The 13,238-nt window shown below is 37.1% G+C and overlaps 1 protein-coding gene across 2 annotated transcripts; it reads right to left on the reverse strand.

The window, feature by feature from the left end:
- Positions 1–4,477: 4,477 nt before the first annotated feature.
- LOC100029061 (zinc finger protein 420-like) lies at positions 4,478–13,019 on the reverse strand. Of its 2 annotated transcripts, none has more exons than XM_056813017.1 (5): positions 12,856–13,019; positions 12,157–12,218; positions 8,445–8,571; positions 7,623–7,718; positions 4,478–6,394 (listed from the first exon to the last, which is right to left on the reverse strand). In XM_056813017.1, exons 2-5 carry the CDS (start codon positions 12,190–12,192, stop codon positions 5,115–5,117), a joined length of 1,539 nt encoding a protein of 512 aa, XP_056668995.1. In that variant the 5' UTR covers positions 12,193–12,218; positions 12,856–13,019; the 3' UTR covers positions 4,478–5,114. The 2 variants fall into 2 exon arrangements, with proteins under 2 accessions (XP_056668995.1, XP_056668990.1); XM_056813012.1 differs by having other exon boundaries at positions 12,157–12,232; positions 12,856–13,016.
- Positions 13,020–13,238: the final 219 nt, after the last annotated feature.

Genomic DNA, 13,238 nt, shown 5'->3' on the forward strand with positions numbered 1-13,238 from the left:
GGAAGGGAAAAGAGACTGGCAGACTAGGAACCACATGGTCAGGTTACTTAGGAATGATTGTATACCCCTACAATAAACTTTATAAAATAAATATCTGGGTAGAACTATTATTCAATTCTTACAGGAGAGGCTAGTACATCATGCCTCAGTGACTTGATTTACCAACCACAATTCGTCTTTGGAAATTCCCCAATGAAACTTTGGAAAAATTATTAGTTTAATATTAAAATTAAGTTATGTTTCTATTACCCCTTTGATCCTTCAACTTAGCTGCAGTGTGTTGATTGTCTCTAGAACTTGATTATCTATTTTTATTAAAAGTAACAAATGATTTTCTTTGATTGTTTGTAAGCCCAAGAGCCTCACAAGTTAATGTGAAAACCAACCTCTAACTACTCCACCTATGACAAGATCATTTATCTTTTGCAAAAGCGTTGTGTATCCTGTCAGAATCAATAGTAACAATATAAGTATATAGAATGATCACAGAATAGTAATCAAATGATTTGTCAAAAGGTAATGTGTCACCCAATTATCTGTATTTGTTGTTGAAAATGTATTCATTGGGGTACAAAAATAAACCAACCCTGGGTCTAGTGGAAGCAGTTCCACGCAAAGCTTGGCCCCAGGCTGACACACATAACTATCTTCCATCACTCATTTATGCCTTCACCACCACACCTGGCTGGTAACCCCCAAAGCCATGAGCAAGGCAGACCCTGAGCTCTGGGCAAAGCACTTTATAATTATTTTCTTTGAATCCCACAACTCTGGGATGTAGGTGCTATTATTATACACATTTTACAGATGAGGAAACCAAGGTGAACAGAAGCTCAATGACTTGTCTAGGGTTAATACAGCCAGGAAGTGTTAAAGGTAAGACTTAAAACTCAGATCTTTCTGAACTTCAGATCTAGCACTCTCCCCTCTCTACCACCTAGCTGCCCCAAATGCACTAAATTATTGATAAAAGAAAGGCACATCAAAGCATCTTTGAGGTTCCAATTCATATGATTGGCAAAGATGACAAAAAAGGAAACTGAGAATTGTTGAAGGGGTGGAGTGGGGGGGGGGTGTAAGAGGTACAATAATGCTTTAGTGGAGTTTTTAATTGGTTCCGACATTCTGGAAAGCAATTTGGAACTACTTTCCCCAAACCTAGTGTCTATATATACGCTCCTTTGACCTACTGACTAGTAGGTCAATATTCAAATGTAATTTTTCTTAAAGGATTTTTACGTGTAAAAATTTGTACAGTAGCTTTTCCCATAGTAGCAAAGAACTGTGAACTAAGGGTACAACTATTGAGAATAGCTGAACAAACTATTATATACAAACATAATGGAATATTATAGAACTACAAGAAATGACTAAAGAGATGGCTTTTGAGGAACCTGGGAAGACTCATATGAACTGAGGCAGAGTGAAGCAAACAGAAGAGATTCATTTATTTAATAAAAGTACTGTAAAGAAAAACAGTAACTGAGAAGAACTTGAGAACTCTGCTTTGTTCAATGACAAATCATTATTCTAAGTGACTAGTGATGAAGCATGCTAGAGTGGTTATAGACTCAGTATGCAGACATATATCTACATTTTTAGAGATGACCATTTGTGGGCATTTTGGGCAGAAGAAAGCTGGGATCAGAAGAAACAAAGACACGAAATGTCATCGAAACATTTTAATGCACAGAAGGGAGGCTAGAAGGAACCATAGATAAGCTAGACTGCTTTGAAAGTTATATTTTGAACTTAGCTCTTTTTATCTATATCCATCTTTCATCTATTAATCTATCATCTGGTTATCTATCCATTAATTTTTCTAATGAATAGTAGGCTATACATAATAGATTCACAACCTCATGTGTAATCCTCTTGTTTTTCTATTATCTAAACAAGTTACTTGGCATTTCTTAAGTTAAGGTTGTTTTTTTTTTTAATAAAATATTTCAAAATTGAACTCATGTCAGTTGTTCCACGAAATGTATAGCCATAATAGATTCAAGTAAATTCTCTGAACCTCTGAATTTCAAAAAATAAATGTGTAGAATTAAAAGTTCTCTAAAGTCCTCTCTATGTTCTTCCTCTTTATTAAATTGTTCTAAATAGTTTGAGCTATTTAAAAGGACATTTTGGCTTTTTTCCCTTGTTTCTTATCTCAGAATAGAAATTCAGATGACAGCTGCCACCTCTCTCTTTTGGCTGCCTGACTGATAACCATCCAGAGTCAAGTTTATCTTAGCAAGAGGGAGAGGGAAACGTGGGCAGCAAAACCCAAATTCTGATCCCGTTCAAATATCTAACAGATAATCCATGATAGAGCACAGGGATGTTCATGCTGAGCATTGGAAGGCTTTTGTCATTCCCATGGGCAGTTTTCCTTCGAATTAGTTGCCCCTTCAATGCAATCTGGCCAGAGTGGGAAATGTATGAACCCATCGAGAACATCTAGGATGAAAGCTGATGAGGCAGTTGGATAGTTGCGGTTGAGAAAAAGGTGAGTAGAGGACCTGGTAAATGTCACAAGGTTGTATTTTTACCCAGTGTTGGACTTGATGGTAGTTTAGTACAGACTGAAGCCCAAATATAGGCCTTAGTTCTGCAGGATGCTGACAACACAATCTGGCTGCTCTCAGGATGGTATAAACAAGAACATGGCTTATTTTATCAAAACAGGGAAGGGTAAGTGGGTCAGAGGAGAAGGAGTCCCTATCTCTAGCAATCTCTTATCTCATCCCCCAGTCTGACATTGCAAAAGATCTCTTTGGTCCCAACAAAGCTGGGCTACTCTCTCTGCCAAAAATAAATCTGACTTCCTAAATCTAAGTAGTAGCCCACTAGAACCAGGAACACAATTCGGTTTGCCAGATAAGGATATCTGAGAGGACAAAAGGCCTGAGCCAGATGGTCTGACTTTATTTAGGCTTGATAAGTCCAGGGCCTTGTAGCTTACACACACAGATGATCCAAATGAGAGTTGATTTCACCAGCTTCAGTATCAGAGAAGTCTCTGGTTACTAGGAACCTCCAAATCTCTCCGATTTCGGCTACCTCCTGTAACTTGACCCAAAAATGGCCACAGGAAGTAAGCTTCTGCTCTGTACAGTGTCCCAAGATCAATGGATCCCCATGGAATCTGTGTCTCTTTTTATGCACTTCTTCCCATTCCAGAATGGGAGCCCATATGATTCCATGTGCTGGGCAAGCTGCTTTTCAAAGTCCTTGCATGCTTAAACCCTTTGCAAATTTCTCATTCCCCCTATTCTATTCTAACAGGGTGGATACAAAAATAGGTCCTCTTGTATATCTCTGATAGCTGAAAGGGAATCTCTCTCAAGAGTTGAGTACAGGGTTTATAGAGGGAAAGAATTTACTAAGTATTTGGCTTATTTCAAATGCTTTTCTGATGTATTAACTTTCTAGCCATGTTGTTTAAATTCTGCATGAAGTATTTATGTGAAAACATGAGACTAATCTGTGGGGATGAGGAAAAGTAGGGAAGTAGGAAGGCTCGAGGCATATTTAGGACACAACGAATATGCTAGATTGGCTGGAGGAAGAGTGGCCATATCAGAAAAGGGATGGGTGTAAAGGCTCAGGGAATATTTTCCCCTATATTTCTTCTACAGAATTTATAACTATCATCTTCTGAGTCTGAGTAGGTAATGAGGCAATTCTATTCCCTCAATTGTCAGGAGAGAAAAATACCTTTGAAAGACTGAATGTACCTCCCTGTTCTAAGGTGTAGAGAGTACTGTCATTAGCCCCAGGGGAAAAAAAAACAAACCTCTGTCATGGTAAGCCTAGTGACTAGGGTTGTTCTTCATCTTAGTCCCAACCTACACCCTGTTCCTTATGGTCAGACCTTACCATTGGGGCGTGAGATGGACTCTGGCCTGAGAACAGCTCAGACATGGTGACTCTGCCTCAGGCTCCCATGTGAGGAAAGAAAGCACATACAGAGGGGCTATGAAATCATTGACATGCCCGTACTTTCTTCTTAGATATTTCAGAATACATCTGTCCAATACCAGCAATGTCAGTCTACTAGTTTTATCTTACTTGGCAGAGTAAAAGCTGGTTAATTCTTGGTAACTTTTGACTTTTCTTTCTTTTCAGAGACCGGAATGCTGATTGCTTTGATCCAATCTCCAACTTTCCCTTTAAGATTTTAAAGGAAATAGCTAGATGAAATAATAAACAAAACATCTACTTACTATCCTTTTTTCAATCTGCACTAATGAAAAGGGCTGAATTAGGATCAAAATATACTATTAGCTGAATTTCTTAAAGATTTATGTCAGATGTTATATAATTCAATGGGGTTTCCTAACCTTCATCAACCCCATCCTGTCCCCAATGAAAAAGTAATAAAAAACTTAAAAAAAATGTTTTTTCCCCTTACATTGAGGAAAAAGTAATAAAATTTGATAAACACATATAGCAAGCCTATGGTAGCATGGGGATAGTGTAGTTATTAGTGCTAAAGACTTCTTTATTCACTACATTCATAAGGTTTCTCTCCAGTATGAATTATTTAATTTTTAACAAAATGTGAGTTGCAACACAGGGCCATCCCATATTCCTTACATTCAGGGAGAAATTCTCTTTCCAGGAAGAATTCTCTGATGAACATAAAATAGTGTCATCAGACAAAAGGGTTTCCCACATCTATTATACTCTTAAAGCTTCTCTCCTGTGTGGGTTTTAAAATATACAATAACTAAAGTATTATATTTTAAAAGATTTATAAATAATAACTTGAAATAAAAACCTAGAGTAAAATCTGCCTAATAGCTTGGGTCACAAGAGAAGAAAGAGGGAGGAGCTACAGAACATATAAAACAATAATGTGATCATGCAAACGTGGAGACACAGGAGAGATTAAAGGGAATTTGGGGGAATACTAAAGGACTTCTGGGGGATGAAGACCAAAGGTTCAAAAACTCCATTTATACACCTGGATGAATTCTTTGATATTGAGTAAGTTGCGTCTTCAGTCTGAAAGTCTTCCCACATTCATTACATTTATAATGTCTCTTTTCAACATGAATGTTCTGATGTTGAGTAAGATATACAGTCCCATGGAAAGCCTTCCCACATACATTACATTCTTAAGGTTTTTTTCCAGTATGAATTCTCTGATGCATAGTAAGCTTTGACTTCTTCCTAAAAGCCTTCCCACATTCAATACACTCATAAGGTTTTTCTCCAGTATGAATTCTTTGATGTTGAATAAGTCCTGAGTTGTAGGGGAAAACTTTCCCACACTCTTTACATTCATAAAGAATCTCTCCAGTATGAATCCTCTGATGCACAGTAAGTAGTGTTTTCCTTCTGAAGGCCTTCCCACATTCACTACATTCATAAGGTTTCTCTCCTGTATGAATTTTCTGATGCTCAGTAAGTAGTGTCTTCCTCCTGAAGGCCTTTCCACATTCACTACATTCATAAGGTTTCTCTCCAGTATGAATTCTCTGATGCACATTAAGATCTTGCTGCCACTTGAAGAATTTCCCACATAAATTACATTCATAAGGTTTCTCTCCAGTATGAATTCTTTGATGTTGAGTAAGTCGTGAGTTGTAGAGGAAAGCCTTCCCACACTCTCTACATTCATAAAGCATCTCTCCAGTATGAATTCTTTGATGTTGAATAAGTCGTGAGTTGTAAAGGAAAGCCTTCCCACATTCACTACATTCATAAGGTTTTTCTCCAGTATGAATTCTTTGATGTTGAATAAGTCGTGAGTTGTAGGGGAAAGTCTTCCCACACTCTCTACATTCATAGAGCATCTTTCCAGTATGAATTCTTTCATGTACAGTAAGTAGTGTTTTACTCCTGAAGGACTCCTTACATTTACTACATTCATAAGGTTTCTCTGCAGCACGATGATTAAGAAGTGAGGTGCAATGGAAGGCTTTCTCAAATTCCTCATTTTCATGAAGAATTTTTTCAGTATGAATTCTCTGATGAACATTAAGTTGTATGTTACTCCTGAAGGCCTTACCACATTTACTACATTCATAAGGTTCCTCTCTAGAATGAATTCTTTGATGTTCTAAAAGTTCAGAGTTGCAGAGGAAGGCTTTCCCATACTCCTTACATTGATGGGGAATCTCTGGAGTATGAATGCTCTGATGTACATAAAGCTGTATTTTCTGCCTAAAGGTTTTTTCACATTCATTACATTCATAAGGTTCCTCCCCAGTATGAATCATCTGATGTCGAGTAAATTCTGAGTTCCAGTGGAGAGCCTTCCCACACTTCTTCTGTTCATAAAATAATTCTCCAGTATGAGTTCTCTGAAGCACAGGAAGATGTTCATTGTTCCTGAAGGTCTTTGTATATTCACCACATTCATAAGGATTATCTCCTGTAAATTCTTTGCTTTCTGAAAAGAAGAATAAAGAGCTAATTAACTAATCCTGCCTCAATTTCCCTTTCCCAAGGTTCTTAGTTGCTCAGAGGTTTTAAAGTTATTCTCATGCTTTTCCACTAAGGATCACAGTTTACCAAATGTGAAAAGTATGATTACTCAGAGGGAACATGTATAGATGTATAAAGTATAAACTTAGGACAAGATGGAGACAAGAAGTAAAGAGAATAAAGAATATGAAGAAAGGAGATCATCTAAGACAATTGCTGCTTTAAATTTCCTCTAAAATGATATCTACTTTGTAAGGAATTGATTTAAATTTGTAAGATAAAGACCTAGAAATAGTTCTCTTAAGGTAAATTATTAAATCTGAAACATTACACTCTGGTAGTCAAAGAAGTAAAAATGAAAACAATTTGTAGGAATCATCAAATAGCTATCAATTAACAAAGATACTTTCAGATGACAACATTTTTTGATAGTTAATCTGAAATAAGTACTTATTAAGATGCAGTTGCCATTTCTCTGAAAAATAATAAAAGCTATTTCAGACAAAGCTATAAAACTGTTCATATCTTTTGACCTAGTGTTTTCACTACTAGGCCTATGTTAAAAAAATGATATTGAAAGCAAACAAAGATCTCACTCAAAAATAATCACAAAAGCGATTGTGAAATAGTAAAATATTAAAAATGTATAGGTCCAATGATGGGGTAATGGCTAAACAATTATTATTATGCTTTTATGAACATAATTTCAAAGCTAAAAGAAACCAGAATGACATAAAATGACAGACTGAAGGGGAATTGGATTGTGATTAAATATTTTAAAAAGTAACAGTAGCAAAGTAACATAATTATAAAAGCAACACAGAAGAAAATGTAAGAAGGTGACTCAAAAGCAAAAAGGCAAATTGTTAATATTTTATGTAATGTTTTTATTTAAAAAGGAGAATGACTTCGTGTAAGCGAATCAGGACTATGCAGCTTAAGATAATTTCCAACGAACAGAAAAGAATTACCTCCCTCTTATTCAGGCAACAATTTCTTTTAAGAATGGAGGTACATTTGAGTAAAGATATACAACAAAATTTAATGAGTTATGAAGTCTCAGCTCTTCTGAACAGGCCAGAGAAGTTTTAATAAGGCCATTTTGTTCAATATTTTATGAGTGTTTTGACCTAAAATGATCAACAAGAGCTGTAGTTTGCAATGACTCATCTATTTAGTTTTTATGTAGTCACCTGGACAGTTGTTTCTTGGAATATCTGACTCTGGCCTCCAAAATGCTTCTTTTCTTTCCAAATGGTGGATCACTTCTGGTTTGGAAATTGCAAATCCTGTTCATTAAAAATAAAAAAGGGCTAAAAAAGGATAGTCATCTCATAATTCTACCACAAATTAGATAACTGAAATATTTCTTCCAACTCTTAAGAGAAAGTTGGGAAAATCATAAAGCTGCAGAATTTATCTTATAACATCAAGGGCACTGGTAATGTTAGTTGATTATGCCCGAGTTTTTTAATCATACATAGAGAGAGGCAGGGATATTGTTAGGAGAAAACTTACATTAAAAAAACCATTCATAAAAAAAAACCCATTCATAACACTTAAAAGATTTTATGACTACTTCTTTAAGCTCTCTTTGGGAAAAGCAATAGATATGATAGAAATATTCCAAGGATCTAGTGAAAGATATTTTATATTTTTGGGGAATAGATTACAGAGTAGGCCTGAGGAAAAATAGTTCATTTGACTCATTCCTGGCTTAGATAGTGGGAATACTTTGTGTATATGATCATAATTACACTAAGATTAAATAGATAATATTGGACTTGAAGTAAAAGAGAGGGGAAGATACATTCTCAAGGATAACAACAAATCAAGAAAATTTCCAGACACATGAAGTAAAGACATTTTCCCTGGAAATAGATAGCACAAGTACTCTGTATCTTGCCTACAATAGGATATAGAGTATCTTCCTCTTATATATTAAAGAATAAAGGTTAACATCTTCAAAGTCTATATTTTATATATCAAGACTCCAAAGGATTAGCTGTTTTTACCCAAGAAGACCAAGTTCCTATAGTTCTCCAGCATCACATCCCTGTACAACTTTTTCTGAGATGGATTCAAATATCTCCACTCCTCCCAGGTGAATTCCACAGCCACATCCTTGAAGGTCATTGATTCCTGAAACATCAAAAATATTTGTGCTTATCTAAGTATAGCTCTGACTGTTATGAAGCTTGAAAGTAAACTCCTTGCTAATAGGGATAGTTTCATTTATTTATTTGTCATCCAATACAGTTTCTGGTTCAAATTAGAATATATTTGGAATTATGTCCAAAGGACTATCAAAACCTTTCATCCAATAACACTACTACTAAGTCTGTTTCTCAGAGATTTAAAAAAAGGGGGTTGGGGGAGAATGTATATACTTGTACAAAAGCTTTCTTTGTAGTAGCAAAGAACTGAAAATTGATGGGCTGTTTATTTATTGGGCAATGGTTGTACAATCTCTGACACTATGATGGTGATGCAATACTATCATGCTATAAGGATAAGCAGGATAATTTCATAAAAAGCTAGAAAGATCTACATGAACTGATGAAGAGTCAAATCAGGAGAACATTGTTCATAGTAACAGTAATACTTTCTGATGATCAATGAAAGACTTAACTATTCTTATCCATACAATGATCCCAGAGAATTCTGAGGGGCTTACCACAAAGAATCCTATCCACCTCCAGAAAAAAAAAAACAAAAAAAAACCTGTTGGGACCTTTATTCTGTCAAGGATCTGTAATCATAATACAAGAATACAGAATGTTAATCAAGTGATTTGTTAAAAGTTAATGTATCACTTTTCCAATTATCGCTATTTAGACATGTGTATTAGGTAATGTATCTGTGTGCCAAAAAAAATGGATATAAAAATAAAACACCAGGCCTGGGACTGGCGGAGCAGCTATCAGGTGCAAAGCATGCCCATGACAGAAAGATAAACAGCTGTTTTCCATTTGTTATTTTCTTGACTGACCAACTGCCACCTGTTGGGAACCCCTGGAGATGTGAGTGAGGCTGGACCTTTCCTGTGACACATTTCCATGTTCCTCTCATTTTATAAGTTTTTATTTCTAGATCAAGTGTCCACTTTTATTTTATCCTGATGTATAGTGTGAAATATTAGTTAATGCCTAGTTTCTGCCATACTGTTTTTCAGTTTTCTGAGCAGTTTTTGTCAAATAGCAAGTTCTTTCTCCCAAAAGCTTGGGTCTCTAGCTTTATCTAAAACTAAGTTGTTATGGATTTTAACTGCCATGTGTTAATTACCTAAACTAGTCTAATGATCCACTATTCTATTTCTTAGCCAATATCAGATTGTTTTAATGATTACTGCTGTATAGTATAGTTTTTGGTAACTAAATTAAGAAGAACAAAAACAAAGAAAGAAGGCAACAAACCTATTTCCCTAATGGATACCAAGGCAGAAACTGTAAAAGAAAATATTAGAAGAGATTATAGCACTAGACCGTAGGGATCGTATACTATGAACTAGGCCATATATATATATATATATATATTATATATATATATATATATATATATATAATATATATATATATATATATATATATAGCAGGAATGCAGAGCCGATTCAATATTAGGAAAAGTATAAGCATAACTGATCATGTCAGTAAGAAAAACAACAAAAATGATATTGATACAGAAAAAGCTATTAATATAATACAATATCCATTTCTATGAGGAGCACTAGAGGCTATAAAAGAATGCACATCCTTTCATCCAGTAATACCATTACTAGGTCTGTATCCCAAAGAAATAAAAAAAAAAAGGGGAGGTAAGGATCTACTTGTACAAAAATATTCATAGCTGCTCTTTTTGTGGTGGCAAAGAATTGGAATCTGAAGGGATGCCCATCAATTAGGAAATGGCTAAACAAAGTCTGGTATATGTTAGTGATGCAAAAATTGATGGTTTCAGGGGGCAGCTGGGTGCTGATTGAGAGACAGGCCTAGAGACAGGAGGTACTAGGTTCAAATCTGACCTCAGACACTTCCCAGCTATGTGACCCTGGTCAAGTCACTTGACCCCAATTGCCTAGTCCTTACCATTCTTCTGCTTTGGAACCAATACACAGTGTTGATTCTAAGATGGAAGGTAAGGGTTTAAAAAAAAAAAGAAGATATTATTTCAGAAAGAGCTGGAAGGATTTACAGGAACTGATGCAGAATGAAAAAAGCAGAACCAGGAGAATCTTGTACACAGTAACTGCAATATTGTGGAATGATCAACTGTGAAAGACTTTGCTATTCTCAGCAATACATCACCAGGACAATTTTGAGGGACTTATGACCAAAAAGAGAGGATCACAGAATGTAAAATGATTAATTTTGATCACATAAAATCCAAGTTCTTCAAAAATAAAAACAGTGGTTCTAAAATTAGAAAGCAAGCAGGAAAAAAGGTTTTATAGCAATTTCTCTGAATAAGGCCTCATTTCTCAAATATAGAGGGAACTGGGTCAAATTTATTGTCATTCCCCAATTGAAAAGTTGTCAAAGGGTATAAACAGGCACTTTTCAGAAGAAATAAAACTTATCAATAGTCATATGAAAAAATGTTCTAAATCACCAATTAGAGAAATTCAAATGAAAATAATTCTGATAAGTCACCTCTCACCTATCAGATCAACTAATAAGTGAGAAAAAATGATAAATGCTAGAGGGGAATGTGGAAAAATTGGAACACTACGTTTGTGGAGATGTAAAGCGATTCAACCATTCTGAAGAATAATTTGGAACTATGCCAAAAGGGCTATAAAACCGCACATATCCTTTGACCCAAGAATACTACTACTAGGTCTTTATCCCAAAGAAATAAAAGAAAAACAGACCTACATGTACACAAACAATTATAGCTGTTTCTTTTGTGGTGCTAAAGAATTGGAAGCTGAGGAAATGTCTGTGAATGGGAAATAGCTGCACAAGTTGTGGTATAAGATTTTAATGCAATACTGTTGTTTTATAAGAAATGATGAGCAAAAGGATTTCGTTCTTTTTTTTTTTTACCCTTAATTTCTGGCAAGCAGTAAGGGCTAGGCAATTGGGGGTTGTGAGTTTCCCAGGGTCACAAGGACAGGAAGTGTCTTGAACCCAGGTCCTCTCAGGCCTGGAACTCTTCCACTGTGCTACCTAGCTTGAGCAAAAGGATTTCAGAAAAACCTGTGAAGACATGTCTGAGCTGACAGAAAGTGAAGCTGAGCAGAACTCAAGAGAACATGGTACAGTAACTGCAATATTGTACCAATGATCAACCCTGAAAGACAGCTACCATGATCGATATAATGATTCAAAAAAATATTCCCAAGGACTCATGATAAAAAAAATGAAGAGAAACTGATTAATTTTGAGTGTAAATTGAAGGATGGTATTTTTCACTTTACTTTTCTTTTTTCAACATGACTAATATGGAAAGGTTTTCCATCTGGTTGCTTGGCTTCTCAATGGGTGGGGAAGTGGCTCCAGGAAGGGAAAAAAATTGGAACTCAAAATTTAAAAATAGTTAAAGAAAAACCTAAAGTAAATGTAATATTTTTGTCGAGGATACATTCGATGATCTTTATTTAACTTTAGCCCTAAATATATGATTCTCAGAAAGGCACAATTTCCAGAGTGGGAGCGCATGGAAAGAAATGTGCCCAAGGTGTCTGACCTGAAGTGGAATTTCAGGAAAGAAGCAACTGGCACTTACCTGGCGGAGCCTGGCTGGCAGGGGCACAGGGGCCATCCCGTCCTTCTCAGGACTCCCACCTCCTAAGAGAATATAGCTGATGAGGAAATGAGCATTATGAGAAGTAGGGCTCAGACTGGGCCTCCTTTCCTCACAGGACACTGATTCTCATTTCTTCATGGGGGGGGGGGGGCGATACCAGGGAGGAGGCTTCGGACAGGACCAGAAGGAAACAGTCCTTGCTCTCCTGAAGGTGACTGTCTGGAGTACAGAATCTCTTTGGAAATAAAACAGGAGAACATTCACAAGGTGGTGGTTTCAGGATGCGGAGGGCCCTGATCAGTGCTAGGGAAGGGTTTCTGGAGGACGTGTTACTCAGGAAGATGCTGGGAAGAGATGAGGGCTCAGGGAGGATGGACCAAGGCTCTAAATAGGAGCTACGAGGAGCTCACAGCCTCTAACTCTAGGTAGAGTAGGGAGGACTCAAACTTGGAAGGGCTGGACTCAGGATCACGTGACGAGGAGGAATCTCAACCCGCTCCGCCCCCAAAAGTCTCTAATTCGCCTCTGAGCTAGGGCCCCCCACCACGCTCTATTCACCCTCGGGCGAACGCTTCTTTCTTTCTCTCTCGGTTCCCCTACCAGCCCCTGGTGCTCCGCACACGTCGCACCACCGCACTCCACCTTCGCCTAACCCCGCTTCTTTGGACTCCCACTCACTCTGCCCAGGTTGGTCAGGGAAAATTAAGGGAAATAGCCACTGGAAAGCATGGAAACGGCGGAGAGGGTGGGGCGGAAATGACGGAAGAAGGACGAGCCAATCACTGCTCCTTTGGCCTTGGAAAATACGGTCTAAGTGAACGACGCCTTCTGGGAATCGTAGTTCAATGGCTGCAGCATCTTCTGCGCATGCCTGAGACTCACCACTCTTCCTTCCTTCCTGGATATTGTCTCTACCTCACCAGGCTTTTACTGACCGGTAACCCTGCCCTCTTCCTTCGTGTATTCCTGGATGTGATCTCCTGAGCCCCGGTTGCTGCAAAGAGTCTCAAATCCCGGGATCTCAGACCTGTGATGTGGGCTTTTGGGTGGAAAGGAGTTCT

This window comes from Monodelphis domestica, chromosome 1, assembly GCF_027887165.1.
Source record: "Monodelphis domestica isolate mMonDom1 chromosome 1, mMonDom1.pri, whole genome shotgun sequence".
Classification (NCBI taxonomy): Eukaryota; Metazoa; Chordata; class Mammalia; order Didelphimorphia; family Didelphidae; genus Monodelphis; species Monodelphis domestica.